Source organism: Centroberyx gerrardi, chromosome 17 (genome assembly GCF_048128805.1).
Source record: "Centroberyx gerrardi isolate f3 chromosome 17, fCenGer3.hap1.cur.20231027, whole genome shotgun sequence".
Taxonomy (NCBI): Eukaryota; Metazoa; Chordata; class Actinopteri; order Beryciformes; family Berycidae; genus Centroberyx; species Centroberyx gerrardi.
Window position 1 is genome coordinate 1,022,373 of NC_136013.1, and position 16,305 is coordinate 1,038,677.

At 43.0% G+C, this 16,305-nt stretch overlaps 2 protein-coding genes and 4 non-coding genes across 6 annotated transcripts; 1 reads left to right on the forward strand and 5 right to left on the reverse strand.

Moving 5' to 3' along the window:
* Positions 1-1,673: 1,673 nt before the first annotated feature.
* LOC139932575 (uncharacterized) lies at positions 1,674-6,292 on the forward strand. The gene is made up of 4 exons (XM_071926419.2): positions 1,674-2,740; positions 3,207-3,407; positions 4,249-4,456; positions 5,383-6,292. The coding sequence occupies exons 1-4, from the start codon at positions 2,011-2,013 to the stop codon at positions 5,618-5,620; spliced, it is 1,377 nt and encodes a 458-aa protein (XP_071782520.2). The 5' UTR covers positions 1,674-2,010; the 3' UTR covers positions 5,621-6,292.
* Positions 6,293-7,530: 1,238 nt separating this feature from the next.
* On the reverse strand, positions 7,531-14,454 carry dkc1 (dyskeratosis congenita 1, dyskerin). Its single transcript, XM_071925712.2, has 15 exons — positions 14,394-14,454; positions 13,385-13,440; positions 13,207-13,293; positions 12,181-12,272; positions 11,564-11,748; positions 11,304-11,368; positions 11,053-11,179; positions 10,677-10,807; positions 10,069-10,212; positions 9,789-9,909; positions 9,178-9,296; positions 8,929-9,032; positions 8,502-8,544; positions 8,074-8,238; positions 7,531-7,895 (listed from the first exon to the last, which is right to left on the reverse strand). Exons 1-15 carry the CDS (start codon positions 14,407-14,409, stop codon positions 7,830-7,832), a joined length of 1,521 nt encoding a protein of 506 aa, XP_071781813.2. The 5' UTR covers positions 14,410-14,454; the 3' UTR covers positions 7,531-7,829.
* On the reverse strand, positions 9,657-9,737 carry LOC139932796 (small nucleolar RNA SNORD83). The gene has a single exon (XR_011785570.1). It is a non-coding gene; the product is annotated as a small nucleolar RNA SNORD83 (small nucleolar RNA).
* Positions 10,453-10,582, reverse strand: LOC139932852 (small nucleolar RNA SNORA36 family). Its single transcript, XR_011785574.1, has one exon. It is a non-coding gene; the product is annotated as a small nucleolar RNA SNORA36 family (small nucleolar RNA).
* Positions 12,010-12,085, reverse strand: LOC139932742 (small nucleolar RNA SNORD83). Its single transcript, XR_011785567.1, has one exon. It is a non-coding gene; the product is annotated as a small nucleolar RNA SNORD83 (small nucleolar RNA).
* On the reverse strand, positions 12,698-12,891 carry LOC139932906 (small nucleolar RNA SNORD17). The gene has a single exon (XR_011785577.2). It is a non-coding gene; the product is annotated as a small nucleolar RNA SNORD17 (small nucleolar RNA).
* Positions 14,455-16,305: the final 1,851 nt, after the last annotated feature.

Below are 16,305 nucleotides of genomic sequence, written 5' to 3' on the forward strand. Positions count from 1 at the left end.
CTGCCGGACTGCATTTCACAATTAATTCCTCAAAGGCAGCAGGTGCAAAGCAATGTGATTTCATAAAAGTTCGCAAAATGAGCACAAAGTCTGAAACACAGATTACGTGCTGTGGACACAAATTATGCTTCAGATTCTGGATTCTGTCACAATAACACAATTTTGACACAACATTTTCAGCTAAAAGTTTAGGCAACTAAAACAACTTGGTTAAGGTTAGTGAAAGGCTTTGGTTAAATTATGATAAAAACTTAAAGCTAAAAATTAAAACTTCACTTGTGGTTGAAATCTTCTTGGTATGACTTGAGAATCAACCCCAGGTCATTGGAATTGAAGGTAAATGTATTTGCCCGACCACAACGCCCTGACTTTCCACTGCGCTACTTCAGTGTCAGAGTACTTCTAGTTTATAGTTTCCTCCTTCATGTAAACCTTCACTGCTGGGCACACGGAGTTATCTGACTTTTCGTGCACAGAACACATTTGCATTTTAAGACTTTATTTCATAAAATCTCAGGAGACCAGGCTGGTACAAAGTGATGCTAGCTGCAGTTTGCTAAACAACCAGAGGTGTGACCAAGTCTGCTATGCCGGAGTCCCAAGTCAGTCCCAAGTCTTGAGGCACAAGTCTCAAGTCAAGTCGCAAGTCTAATGTAGATTACCAAGTCATGTCCAAGTCAAGTCCATGTCATTAACGTCAAGTCTCAGGTCTAAATGTAGAACAGCAAGTCAATTCAGATCAAATCAAGAGTCCAGTATCAATTTAATATCTTAAAGAAAACTAAATATCTAGGACTTTTCAATGCAATATGGTTTTAATAGGATAAAAACTTGGTAAGAGCATCATGAGTTTGATTTCTATAATCAGTTTCAACTTCAATAAATTCAATCATTCCATACAAATTCAGAAAACAGAATTTAAATTCAGTCGTCCGCTGGAACAAATCTCATCACTTTCAATCTAAGTCATTTACACAAACACAAGATCTCAAGTCAAGACTTTAGAAACCTTTTCAAGTCATCAAAGTACAAGTCAGAGTCGAGTCCCAAGTCACCAGAACCCAAGTCAAGTCAAGTCTCAAGTCTTCTCTTCATGCATCAAGTCAAGTCTCAAGCTATTAAAACTGTGACTCGAGTCTGACTCGAGTCTAAGTCATGTGACTCTAGTCCCCCTCTGTCGTTTACAGTAGTCTGTAAACGACAGAAGCAGAACGACACATTGAGCCTCAGGACAACAGACCTCTAAAAAGTATTCTAAAGAAAGTTATGAGAATGTCCCGCAACTATTAATATTGACAGAATATCACTGAAGTGTATTCATGTATAGTTAGGGATACAACAATGGCTAGTTTTAAGATGAAATCATGATAATTATAGGCACCTCTCCAAAACTTTAGCTCCTAGGTTAGGTACTAGCCAGCTAACAGCATTACCATGTGGTGCAGTTTGATTATCACTTGCAGTTGACAGAGACGAGCCGCCGCCTGGTCACTGCTGCCTGGACACCGCCGCCTGGCAGACCGTACTGAGGGAACTAAAGTTCCTCAGGCAACACAGACAGGACAACAAGGAAGAGGAAGAAGGAGAAATGACGGGTGAGTCCAATTTACTTTCAGAAATAGATTCAGTCTGTAAAGCTTTGGTAAAAAGACTCAGAAGAATCAAACAGTTAATAGAAGCATCAGAATCTATGAAACATTAGTTAACTGAAGAATCAGCATCTATGAAACATTAGTTAACAGAAGAATCAGAATATATGAAACATTAATTAACAGAAGAATCAGCATCTATGAAACATTAGTTAACAGAAGAATCAGCATCTATGAAACATTAGTTAACAGAAGAATCAGCATCTATGAAACATTAATTAACAGAAGAATCAGCATCTATGAAACATTAATTAACAGAAGAATCAGCATCTATGAAACATTAGTTAACAGAAGAATCAGCATCTATGAAACATTAGTTAACAGAAGAATCAGAATCTATGAGACATTAGTTAACAGAATAATGAGCATCTATGAGACGTTAATTAACAGAAGAATCAGCATCTATGGAACATTAGTTAACAAAGTGAACACCATGACTCTGGGAGAACTGCAGCTTCCTGAAGAAGTTTGGGTTCAGGTGTTCAGCTTCCTGTCAGTTCAGGACAAACTGAGCGTCCGGGCGACCTGCAGGTACTTCAGAGAAATCCTGGACAAATCCTGCTGCCTGTGGAAAGGTTTCTCTGTGGTTCTCAGTAAGTTCTCTGCCTACAACCGGCAGTTTTGGAGCAGCTTAACCCAAAGGAACATCGGCAGCGTGGTGGTGCGGAACGGCAGGAGGAAGAACCTGAAGCAGCTCGGCATGTGGCTTCCCGCCGTCGGCAGCATCGCCTTGGAGAACTGGTCCGAGGTCAGCGCCGACGAGCTGAAGCTCTTCTCCAAGCTGCGGCGTCTGGCCGTCAGATCGTCCGTCAGCCCGCTGAAGGTTTCAGGGTTTCTGATTCCTCTGAGTCTGCAGCTCACCCAGCTCAGCGTCTGTAACGTCAGACTGGCCTGTCCCGCCACCGACTTCATCAACGCCGTGTCCAACATGACGCGTCTGACCTCGCTGCTGTTCCACCATGATGGAAGTCAGCGCATTCCTCTCAGGGATTTTCATGCCTTGCTCAGCGGCCTGCCGAACCTGCAGCACCTGTCCTGGGAGATGATCACCTATAAAACACTGACGCATGACTTCTTTAACCCCACTGCAGGTCAGCACGCTGCGCACGCATGCACACACACACACACACACGTACACACGCACACACACGCACACAATAAAGTATTATTATTGATTCTTTTAGAATCTTTCAGATGAAGTTGGAGTTTTTATATATGAGGAGATGTATTTTAATTCTTACAGAAGATCTGTTGAAGAACCGTGAAAACAGCATTCTCTGAACCTTGAAGCCTTAGACACAGTGTGTTGTTCATATAGTTATTGCAGTAATGGTTACTGTCTCTTTAAGAAACGGCCTGGCCTGTGTTCTGTCTGTTTACTGTAGACAGATAAATTTGGATTAATGCCAGTGGATTGGAGCTGCACAGTTTTCTTACCACATCTTAACGCTATCACATTGTCATTACTTTGCAACAGTTATTCAGACTTTTACTCTATCTTGTAAGATTCATTTAATCTAGTAAGACTAAAACAGAAAGTCTTCTTCTCTGCTGCAGCCTGCGGCCGGCCGGCTGATCTGGTCTTATCCAGTCTGGAGCTGCTGAACTACGACACTGTGGTGTCACAGGAAGTCCTGCGGCCTTTGTCTCGCCTCCGCAGCCTGTCCGTCTATCACCTGTACTCTGTCCCCGGTCCAACGTGCCACCTCCAAACATGGCTGACCGGCCTGCAGCAGCTGACCTGCCTCAGCGTGCATGGTGACGCGTCTAAATATCTATTAACGTTTCATCTTATTTTATCTACACATTTGTTAACGTTTTATCTTATTCTATCTTACTCTATCGACACATCTATTAGTTGTATCTTATTCTATCTACATATCTATTAAAGTTTCATCTTATCCTACCTGAAAGAAGACAGAGGGAAGGTAACAATACTGCTGCCATTGGTCACATTTAACATTAACATTCATTCCTGTTCACTTTACCACTGACAAACACAAAATAAATTTTCCTTAAATATAGTGAGGTATGGAATTTGTCAGAACAATCATTTTTGCATAGATAGATTCCACATGATTCACACCACACACCTTTCTCACTGAGCTTTGATCACAATCACCAGTTGGGACACAAACTAGAACTAGAACAACTCTTGAAAGTCCTTTTATTTAACCAGGTAAATCTCGTTGGGATTAAATCTCTTTTGCAAGAGAGACCTGGCCAAGAGGACAGCATGGAGGAAAAAATGTACATAAAAGTTGCTGACAAGAACAACATAAAAGCAAAACACTTACATGTAGCACAAATAAATACAATCAAGATTAATAGAATCAATAAAGTACATCATTTAAACAGTGTATAAACAATTTCCAATAGAGTTACTTTCTACACCCTTCATAGAAGAGAATTCACCAAAGTAAATCATATCAGTCAGTTTTAAATTATTCTGCAGTGCGTTCCATGTAGAGGGAGCTGAGTACTTTTTTACCCAGCTCAGTTTGAACATCCTGTGAGCGTAAACCATAATGTCCAAGGTTTAGTTTTGTGTGTAGCAGTCTGTGTCCACCTGGTTTCATCAGTGTGTTTTGTGTGGCAGGCGGTCATCCTCTGGGCGTGTACGCAGACTTCCTGCCCGCCTCGCTCCGCAGCCTGACGCTGTGTGTCGACTTGACGGCTGAAGACCTGCAGACGGTCGGGACGAAGCTTCCCGACCTGCAGCACCTTCACCTGGAGCCCTGGGGCTCCGCCGGCCTCGTCGGCCTCGTTCCTCAACTCTTCCCCCGGCTCCGGACGCTCAAGATGCGGTGAGTCAACACCGTGTGCTCCTCATACCACAAGTTTGAATCTGCCTCATGACCTTTAACATCTTCGCTGCTTGGGGATCCGTCTCTCTCCCCACAGCAAATCAGGCCAATTCATTGCAGAAGACTGCCACCTCATGGATTTTTAACTTCAGTTTACTAAAACACTGAAAGAGAAGAAAAAAGAAGAAATACAAACTATGTGGGTGAGAAATACCCACAAGATGTCAAAATGACGTGTGGTAAAGCTAAATTTTCTTCAATTGGTCTCCAAGAGACAGCAGCGTAAGGGTCGGACCATTTTGAGAGTGGACTTAGGCAAATGCCCAGTAATAAAGTTTAAAATTTGGTAATGAAAGACCACCATATATCTGAAGAGGCTGCATGACCAACATATAGTAAAATATCGTCAGCGTAAAGAGATATTTGGTGTGAAGTGTTACTAAAAGTAATCGGATGCAAGATGTTTTCAGATTTTTTGGGCATGAGGCTCAAGAGAAAGGTTAACAAACAATAGAGGAGAAAGGGGGCATCCTGGGCGAGTCCCACATAAATTTTCATTCCTAATTGTCATTTTTTTTAAAGAAAACAAGAAATCTACTTTGATATTATGGATTATCTTTAGATCAGTGACAAAAAACATCTAATTGAATCCATTCTGAATTAAGGCTGCAACACCACAAAATGAATGTCAAGCAGGTTGAACACTTTCTGAAAGCACTGTATTCATGACTAAAAATACATATTAATATAAAAAAAATATATAAAATAAAAAAATATAATATGTATTTATGTATTGTATGCATTTATGTGATGTCATCTCTGCTGTCTTATCAATCCTAACATTGTTTGGACAGAAAAGTACAGCAAACAGTGAATGTCCATTGCATTTTGCGTCACTTCAGTGTGACTTCAGTGTTTTGTTGCAGGCATCACAACGTGCCAGACAGCGACTTCCTGCGTCTGCAGCAGCTGCAGCACCTGGAGACTCTGGAGATTCTGGACTCATACCACCGACCCGACCGGGATGATCCAGACCGAGTCACCTACCGGCCCGGCCCGCACTTACTGTACCTGATCGCTCAGCTGCAGAGCCTGACCAATCACAGAGTCCGAGTCGTCACCTGCAGACAGCACCGAGACCCGTTCACCTGCCACTGTGTTTAACCTCTTACTGTCACTGTGTTTAACCTCTTACTGTCACTGTGTTTAACCTCTTACTGTCACTGTGTTTAACCTCTTACTGTCACTGTGTTTAACCTCTTACTGTCACTGTGTTTAACCTCTTACTGTCACTGTGTTTAACCTCTTTGAGCAAGGCGCCCACCCCTCCCATTTAATGTCACTACAAAATCATTGCAAGGGTGATTTTGGTTCAGTTAAAAATATGGAATGAGCAGATGAGGGTAAAAAAATCTGTATTTAATGCATCACTTTCACATTTTATAATTTACATTAATTTACATGAATGTGTAGTCTGTCAGTATCACAGAAGACAGCTGACCAGGGGAATGTAGACAAACTTTATCTGTAAATAACTTCTCTAGTCAAACTCAATTTCATCCCAGGCCACATCAGCATTATGGTTGCCCTCAAAGGGCCGGTTGTAAATGTAACACTATATAAATGTATCTACTTGTTATCATATTACATAATTGCCTCTGCATTCGATTATTATTAGTTTTAGTAATAACTTAATAATTAATAACTAGCTCTGAAAGCAGAATTCTAGGAAAAATAATGGCAAATAGACATTCAAGTGTACAACTATTATACAATTTATTTGAAAAAATAAATAGTATAAGTAATAAAGTCAAAATAACAATAAAGGTTGTTCAGTTTGTGTAACCAGGTTCTGGTTCAGGTTACTCAGACATGATGTGGAGGAAGTGGGATGTGAGAGTGATGCTGCCTGGACACCAAGCAGATCTCTCCAAGTGATCAGCCTGGATATCACACACCATCCTAATCCATGGATCGATCCCTGCACATAATAACAAATACAAAACATACAAAACACAAGCACAACCATTAGAATGCACACATATTACATTGTACCTAGCTTGATTGAAAATGATATACATTTCATGATATTGTATACGTGAAGGTTTTTAAAATGCTTACCTGTTTGTCTTCTGGCCAGGTGACTGAGGTCAGTCCTGATGTCTTTTAGGTCTCCTGCGGTAACAATCCGTGAAACAGCTGGCGGTTGTCATCGCTGATGCGTGATCTGTGCTTGGCAGCACAGCTCGCGGCTAGACGCCTTCAGTGCGTGGATAACAAAATCGGGATGCATTCTGGGATATGTAGTTTATGGACACCGTACTTCCTTAACGCAGCATAGAATTGTATTGCGCAAATTATATTCTTTGCAAGCTCTCGCAGGCCACATAAAATGAGGTGCCGGGCCGGATTTGGCCCGCGGGCCTTGAGTTTGACACACCTGTGCTAGATCATTGATGGGTATAGTGGAGTGGAGTGTATGTGGAGAGCAAGAAAATGAAAAGGCAAAAGCCACCCGGGGCGCAGACAACTGGGGAGGTTTTACTAAATTGTTTTGAATGTAGCGTAATGTAGGCTATTAACCAATCAAGGGCGATGAGTGTGCGTCGGGAAGGCCCATGTTGTGCGTCGGGTGAAGGTAAGATGCCTTCGCAGTTTATTTTCATGACTTTGTTAGGCTGTGCTTTTTACATATTTGTTGTTTTTCTTGGTTGTAGGTTGCGTATTTAGCAATTGGCAATGTGTGGTGATGGTTAACGGGACATGCACGTTGCGCATTTGGCATTGCGTAATGGTGAAAGCATATGGCTATTTGGCAACAAAATACATGTCAGGAACAAGTAAAGTGCAAATTTTCATAGTAGATAATCCTATTTTGCATGGTAACATTGTGTGTGTTTGAGAGAGAGAACTGATTGATGCTGTGGGTCATTGTGTTGCAATAACAATGGGCATCATATTATTATTAGTTTTTGAGTTTGTATCACTGATGTCTTCCTACCAATATACTCCAACGCTCCACATTTCATTTAATGTAAATCTGAATAAAAGTGTCACTGAAACAGGACAGCAGATAAGAAAACAAGGATTTTTATTTCCAAATTACAAATGTAGGCTTCGCACCCATGGCTATATACAGCTGGAAAAAAAAATACAATGTTACAAAAGACAAAAACATCCGTTACGGCAATATAATCCAACCTCATGTATTCTCTCATTCCTGCCATCATGCAGTCCACATTACAGTTTATACTCCCAGAATGCAGTGGGAGTCCAGGCGCGGCGTCTGGGCGTTCAGCACCGAGTCCGTCAGTGAAACCAGTCAAATGTTCAGCAGAACTTCCCGTTTCCCGCTTCAGGTCTGACCGGAGCGTCACTCTGACACGTCGCCTTCTTTCTGCTTCTTTTTCTTCTTCTTTTTTTTGGCACTTTCCCCCATCTGGAAGAAGAAGAGGCAGCGTGAGCTCGGGTTCAACTGGGGATCAACTGAGGTTTAGCATACAGGAATACATTTAGTGGTCTTCACCATGACCCTCCAGTACTTTGGGTGGATTAGACCTTTAATCAGATTTAAACTCAGTTTTGGGGGACTAAACCTGTAATAGATGTAAACTCACCTCGCCCTCTGGCTCCGCCCCCCCTGCTGGCTCCGCCTCCTCCTCCAGCTTTACTTTCTTCTCTTTCTTCTTCTTTTTCTTCTCCTTCTTCAGCTCCTCCGCCGACGGAGTGGAAGGCGTTGTGTTCGCTCCTTCGCTGTCGCTGTCGGCCGCCTCCCTCTTCCTCTGCAGAAAGATAACCAGATTAGACGATCACTTTACGCTCAAGTTTCATGACCAATATCTGTCAGATTTTAATATCCTGGGTATCGTTTTGGCCACAAACTCACTTGACTAATGAAATAAAAATTAATAAATCTAATAAAAATTATAAACTACGTGGATCCAGCAGCGGTCTGTCTACATTTCCCCAAACTTTTTGACCTTTGACTTTTCCAGACAGAATCCTAGAGGACTGAAACCTTTAACACATTCATCTCAAACTTTACCTTCGCCGTCCCGTCGCACGGCTCCTCCTTTACCTTGGAGACACTAAACGGAAAGAAAACAAACATTGAAATATTGTTTCTTTAAAGATGTCATTAAAACATAGGCAGCTTCATTTAAAGTCTGAATACACCGTTAACCAGTCCAAATAAAACTGTTCTCAGGTCAGCAGCAGCTCTGCAGAGAGCAGGCTGCAGAAGCCGAAATCTGAGAATTTCTGTAGCAGACTGACTCCCTCAGAGAGCATGAGCAGCTCAACAAGGGATAACTGTCTGCACCGCCATCCCATAATAATGATAGTAATAATAAATGCATCATCATCTCTGTAGTTTTCATAGTTAAGCTGAACCTGGAAACATGATTATATTAGACTGGATTAGACTAGATTGTACCTGTAGTTAGATTAGACTGGATTACATTAGACTGTACCTGTAGTCTACATAGTCGTTCTTCCAGTTGGCAGGTGTGCTGCCGTTGGGTTTCCCATGTTTGTCCAGAAGACCTTTCTGAATCATCATCTTCTTCTGGCTGGCCTGGAGGTTTAAACATTTACAACAGACACTTAACTGGTGCTAAGCATTTCTCAGAACAAAAACCCAACAATTCAGGACTGGCACGAATGGATTTGTAGATGCAGAGAGAATGACTCGGAGCTAAAAGCAGCAGCGCCTGTCGTACCTTCGGGCCCAGACCCCACTTCCGAGGATACGTGTCTCTCTCCATGATCACCCTCTTGATCTTGGCGACGACGCCGTGGTCACATGTGGAGATCACCGCCGTCGTCATCAGGGCAACAGCTGAGGAGAAGAGGATCAATCAACTTATTTCAACTCTTGACAGGCGGTAAAGTTAAACCCGAGTATCTTAGATCCTTTGGTTTCACTCTGTACAGACTCGCTGTGCCTCGATAGATTAATAATCCTGAATCAAAGCATTTCTGGCACAGTGAACTTCACTCACCTGACAGATCCGTCATCGCTCTGTCAAGACAAACAATCTTTAGTCTGTCTTTTTCCTCCTCATACATCGCAGGAGTGAGTTACCGAAAACTATCAGCGCAACATTCACTGATATAAACTGTTTAACTGTTTTGCCCTGATGAAAAGGACAACATGGCTTTAGTCTCATTAGTTTAAAGGAGGGATTCGTCCCTAAGAAGCCATCAGACAAGGGTGATAGATAGCAGGTCATCATGGCGCATCAAGCGCTGCTGCAGGCTATTCAGCTCTTCATGTGGCTTCACCTTGAACATCCCCATTCACTCCCTATGGAGAAGCAGGAAACCTCACCTATACAGATGGCCTCCCCCTTCGTCGTTATGACAACGATGTCCTGGTTGATTTCAATCCCGTCTTCGTACCTCAAGACACCGGGCAGCATGATCTTCGCCCCGTAGCAGATCGCATTCACCTGGAGACAAAAACCATTTATTCACCTGGAGACAAAAACATACTTTATGCAAAAAACAAATTCCAAAGATTATTCTATTGTTGTGTTTTGGGGGCAATTCGCAAAACCATATTTCTAATTTTCTCCTTCAGTGGGAGTCAGGTGTTTGGGGAAACTCACAGCGCTGTCCTTCATCACCAGCCTCTTGTGTGACACCAGCAGCTTCTCCAGAGGGAAGATGACTCTCCTCAGGTACGTCTCATCTTTGTTGTGGTCGAACTGCCACTGAGCGTCCAGGACGTCGTGCATCGTCACCATGTTGTCCTGAGAACAGCAGCACAGCAATTCATTATTTAATCAGTGGAGGTTTCCAACTTGCACACCAAACCTGAGCTGATCAAATCCCCCCCCATAATTATTGATAGTACTCAGTTCCCTGTAGTATTACTACAAATTCAGTACCAAAAACAAACTACCTATACTGGATGTCCATCACATGAATCACAAGCATCGTACTAAAACATTCATCTTAATGTGAAGTTAGATGTTTTTATCTTACAAATCACATGTTGGCAAGAGTGAATCCCAAGTCAAAGCTGACAGAGGAAACCAGTCACTCTGAGCCGGTTTCTGTACCAAAGTTTAATTAGCAGACCTGGGGTGTTGGCCCAGGACCGAACTCAACACTTTGGATCGCTAGTTTCTGGAAACACAAACTGAGGAATAAAAAAATAACTTCCTGCAGGGACAGGAAGCTGGTCAGATTTATTCAGATCCAGAAGACTGACCTTCTCGCCCTGAACGCCGGACCGGACTCTCCTCAGCTCCTGCATCTGACCTCCGACCCCCAGCAGGAGGCCCAGGTGGACGCACAGCGTCCGGATGTAGGTTCCTGCCTCACAGCTCACCCAGAAGATTCCTGCAGCAGAGTTAGAGTTAGCTAGCGCTTCAAACTGACAAAACAGATCTATTAGCTTCTTCGATAACCATGTGACCCTTGACCTCATTTTTCAATAACCATGTGACCCGTGACCTCAACCTGTACAGAAACAGGCGAGAGAAAATCTTGCCCGTTTCCACAGGGGGTCAGAGGTCACAGTCGTCCGCTCTGTATGTTCGCACGTAAAGGCTAGCTGAGATGACCGACGGCGCCGGCTTCCTTACCCAGCCTCCTCTCTGGATCATATTCTATCAGCTTGCTCTCATAGATGGTCCGGACTCTCAGCTGGCGCTTCACGGCGGCGATGAGCGGCGGTCGCTGGAACAACGCTCCGGTCAGGGTCTCCAGAGCCTGCAGACAAACACAGTGAGCATCCAGCCGACCGACAGGTTTCCCTTTCAAACACTGAGCGCTTTATTCAGCCTGCAGACTTTCAGTAATTATATTATTTATTCAAGCCTGAAAATAGACTTACCCGAGCCAGAGTGTGCTCGTTTTCAATAGCATTGTGCAGCCGAACTATTCCCACATACTCTTTGCCTGCAACACACAGCAGAAGAGTAGTAAGGAGGGGCCGTTGGTTTTTACTGTCTGACAGCTGTCAAGCAGAGTTTGGTTCAATTCACTTTCAATAAAGGAAGAGCACCAACTTCTGTACCAAAAGTCTGATGTAATGTGTGCAACAATAATAATAATCATTAAGTTGAGCGGTCATGGAGCCGGCGCTCTACGTACCGGCGCTCTGCTGCGACTTCACCAGCCTCGTGGCTCTGTCCACACAGACGATCAGGCAGCCGGTGACTTTCGGGTCGAGCGTCCCGCTGTGACCCGTCTTCTCCACCCGCAGGATCCGCCGGATCCACGCCACGACCTCGTGAGACGACGGATTGGCCGGTTTGTCCAGGTTGATGAAGCCGGACCTGAACACAGGAGCGATCACGGTGAATAAAAAACACATTTGATTTCTCCTGAGAAAGACTGATTCCTTGGCGTTTAAATATTTCCCCTGTCTGGCAGAAAACTTTACCCCCTGCCACCTCAGCTAACCAAACGGCAGTCTGTTATCACTACTAGGTTTATCTACCAATTGAAAATAACAGGTGAACCAAAGTCACAAGCTAGCTCATTAGCAGGAGTCAGCAGTCACTGGTTTCCATGGAGAACAGACTAAAAACAGGTGAAGCCATCAGACTTGGGTGATAGATGACAAGTCATCTTTGCACATTGTGCTCGTGACATCTGAAGTCATCATGTGGCTTTACTGACAGTAAACATTTGTTTAGCAAATCAGATTTGTTTTCCATGTTCCATGCAAAACAAACCTGAAAGGTAAATAAATGAATCAACGCTACCTGACATAGTCCTGAATGTTCCTCTTCAGTGGGTTGGAACCGTTGGGCAGCGGAGTGTAGTGAGCCGTCCGGATGTTGAGTTTATCGAAATTCTGCAAAAAAAATAAAGGTAACGCAGGTCAGTAGAGTCAACCAGAAACTCTGAAATGAATGAAACTGGTGTGAAGTTGAAGCAAAACTATCCAGCCAACTTTACAGGAAAACTCCCCTCAGATACTCAGACTGTTCCAGATCAATCTGTTACACATCAGACTGTTCCAGATCAATCTGTTACAGATTTCTGTGTATTGATGTTTGTTTGATGTTACACAAAAATCTGTAACAGATTGATGTGTAACATCAATCTGTTACAGATTTCTGTGTAACATCAATCAGTTTCCATTAAGATTTGTAGACAAGCTCACTTCTGTTCAAGTCACAGGCAAAAAGTAAGAGTGAGAAAAGGTGAACATGAAACCAACCGTCTCCACTGGAAGTCAAAACTAAACTGACAGAAATGACGGCTGTCATGAAGCATGTGATCAGAACAGTAAATCGTCTCGGCGGCAGCCGGTCCAGAGCCGTGCGCCCGGTTCGGCCCGGTTAGCCGACCCGGTAGAACACCGGGCCGTCGCCGAGCCGGACCGGTCCCCCGAAACCAGAACGGCAGCGGAGGTGGCAGGCGGAGGCCGGCGGCGCTCAGAGAATGGATAAACTTCTTCATCACTTCACATACGGCTGACAGACAGCTGGGTGGAGAGACTTATTGGTTTTAATATTGGGAGTTTTATTAATCGACTCTGGAAGCTACACTACATCTTATTCTACAGTAAAAATGATCCAAGGTTAGGTAACAGTTTTGCTGTTTGAAGCTGCCACTTTAGCATTTTCCACCTTCATCAAAATGAACCAAACTGACTCCAACAGACAAACCTGAACCCTGTTCCTCTTCAGTACTGATGTCATCAGTCTGTGACATGAGCTCAGTCTACAGATATGTTTTACAACACAGGGAACTGGCTGGGCAAAACAAACAACGTTACTCACTTTCAGCAACAACGGCCACTGAGATGTGTCCAAACTGGCAACCCGGGACTCTGGTTTGATGAGGAAATCTCCACTCTGTTGGATTTCCTGTTACAACAAAGTCAGGTTAAACTCCAGTCCAACAGCAGAAGGAAAAAGCAATAAAAACAGAAACCTGGAGCTAAATCTACAGACTTACCCCGACTTCTTCTTCTGCAACTTTCTTTGCCTTCTTCTTCTTCTTCACCGACACTGCTATAAGACAGAAATAATGGCGTATTAAGCAAATTTCACCAAAAGCTGACAGTTCAACCCTCTGATAGATGACTAGCTCGGTGTCATAAAGATAGGGTTAATTGTTTTAATGCTGTTTTATTTTAATTTCATACATTATAGTTTCTCCGGGAAGCAGCCCACGTGGCCTCTCCACCAACACGTGGTTGTTAGCATTAGGATGCTAATGCTAGCTAACAGGCCATCTGGGACAAACTCCAAATTAACAGCTAACTAACGACATAAACACCTACATTTACAAGCCACGTGAAATATTTCATCTACATAATAGATGCTAAAAGGCCTGACAGCAGGAAACTGTCTTGTTTTACGGCGACGGGCCGGCAGCAGCTTTCAACGCAGGAAACCGATAAAGATACGATTGATTTTCTATCCATTTTGTCTCATTTATCTGCATGAAGTAGAAAACTGTTCGCACGCAGAAGAGCAAATTTAGCTCTAACGTTACATTTAACAAACCCGATGTGTGCAGCGGGGGCAGACTGCTGCTCGGTGGCCTTGTTTATCCGCAAAGGAACAGAAGTTACCTGCAAAAATCTGCCTGAGACCTAACCTCAACTTCCACACGTGGTTCACGGCCCTTCGTGGTGTATTTTTAACGGAAGGAGACTGTGAGATTAAAAGGCCGACCAAACCCAAAAGCGTAAACATTATTAAAATAACAGCTGCTCGGTATATAATATGTACGCCGAAGTGAAAAGTGAAACCTGACGATTAAAAAAAAGGTTGAATATCATTTTACCGGTTATGTAGCTTTGCCGATAACTAAAGGCACGTCAACACGCCAGATTTCAAATCGAGTTTGGCGTGAAGTTCTCAGTGCGAGAGAACTGCAGCTAACAGACCCAGACTGTGTTTAACTTGATGCTATGGATCAGTTTCAGTAAAACGCGGAGCTCGTTGCACACACTCACCTTCTGTGTCCGCCATCTTGAACTGAGAGACTCCACACGCCGCCTGCGCCTTCGACCTTCTTCTTCTTCTTCTTCTTCAGTTTTGTTTTATGGCGGTTGGCAAACAACTTGGAGCGCAGTATCGCCACCAGCTGGCCTGCAGTGTGAACTGTGGATTTACATCTCAGTATAAAATAACTCAAACTGTCTATCAGGCTTCTTGTTCTTATGTACTGTAGCAGAAATGTAACTGCTGCAGTACAAGAGTAAGAGCCTTATTTATAAAAGTTACCCACACACAAAAATGATGCACGGCACTTTCCACGCATATGTTGGGATTTATAAAAACAAAACTTACTTACTTATGTACATTACTGGTTACTCCACAGCTCTGCAGCAGAATCCAAGTGTCCTCAAGCCAAACGATTAAACTTTGGGTCCAAAAGTCAAACTTCAGTGTATCGGCATCAAGAAAGTTGCTCCACCACATAGAAGTGGTAACATGGATAAACTACTATCAAAAGTGAAGCCTGCTGGGTTTTTACGCTAAACGCTATGTCTCCAGCCAATTTAAATGAAGAATCTGATCTGTATATATATATATATATTATTATTATATTATTATTATATATATATATATTTTTAAACTTTTTTCTTGGCATTTCTGTTTTATTAGACAGTCACAGTAGAGAGAGACAGTCCGGTACGGTCCGCATTCGAACCCATAGATAAAGACTGAGCTTTACTGGTATGAACTCTACTGGTGGAGCCATCAGCTGGCCTGATCTACAGACATGTTCATTGTCTTATTCATAGTCTAGGAAATATAGATGTAGTTATTCAGGATTGATATATGTATAAATGCAGCATTCATAAGTAGGAGAGGCCATGTATGTGTAGACTATATGTATGAGTATGTGAGGGTGTAATAGGTGTAGCCTATATGTCTTTGTGTGTGTATATATACATATACGTACATATACATATACAGTGACTATGCATGTATAGATGTATGTGCATGTTTCTATTTGGGGTGAAACTGTTCCCTAAAAAAATCTGAACCGTTCGCTTCACCACCCACGGTTCAGGTCGCACATGCGTGCCGCTTTCCATTCGGTTCTGTGTCCCCCACTCCCCACGTGGGTCCGATCTCCCTGGAGCGTAGTGCGAGTTCAGACAGGCACAGAGCAATAACCAAACATGGGGGTAGTGATGCGAGGGTCAGGTTTTTTTTTCACACATCAACCTAGCCTACCCGAACCCCCCCCGTTCGTTCTCAATATTATCTTCAATCGACCCTAAACCGCCCCGACTGCGGGTAAACTTGTGGAACCACGGGACCCGCGGGTTTCGGATCGACTCGTGCGTCACTACTTGGGGTGTTTATAGCGAAAGATTTGTAGCCCTGTTCAGTAGTGGAAGATTTCAGTATACGATTTAAGTTGCATTTTATGTTGATGTTGGCCCACTAACCTACGATGCAGGGATATTTTATAATAACAAAGAGGAGTATTTACTTTTGACTAACCCTAACCCTAACCCTAACCCTTAGTCTGTTGATTTTGTTATACTGGACTTTAATTTTCAGTGAAAAAAGTTTTAATTCAGGCAAACTTTTAAATAAATAAATTGTGTAAATTGGAATTGCAATTGTATTTCCCCTCCCCAGTGCACCAGATATATATACCGAACCGGACCGAAACTGAGACCCCAAAACCGTGATATGAACCAAACCGTGGGTTTTCTGAACCGTTACACTCCTAGTTTCTATATATATATATATATTAGATGATGATGCTCATATGAAGAGGGCTAGATTTTATTTATGGGCCTTTTGGGGGACTTTTATTCTGGTAACCTCAGACACCGATTTCACCAAGAGCAGCAACTGACACAGCTGATGGTGATTTGTAAATTAGCACTCATTAGATCT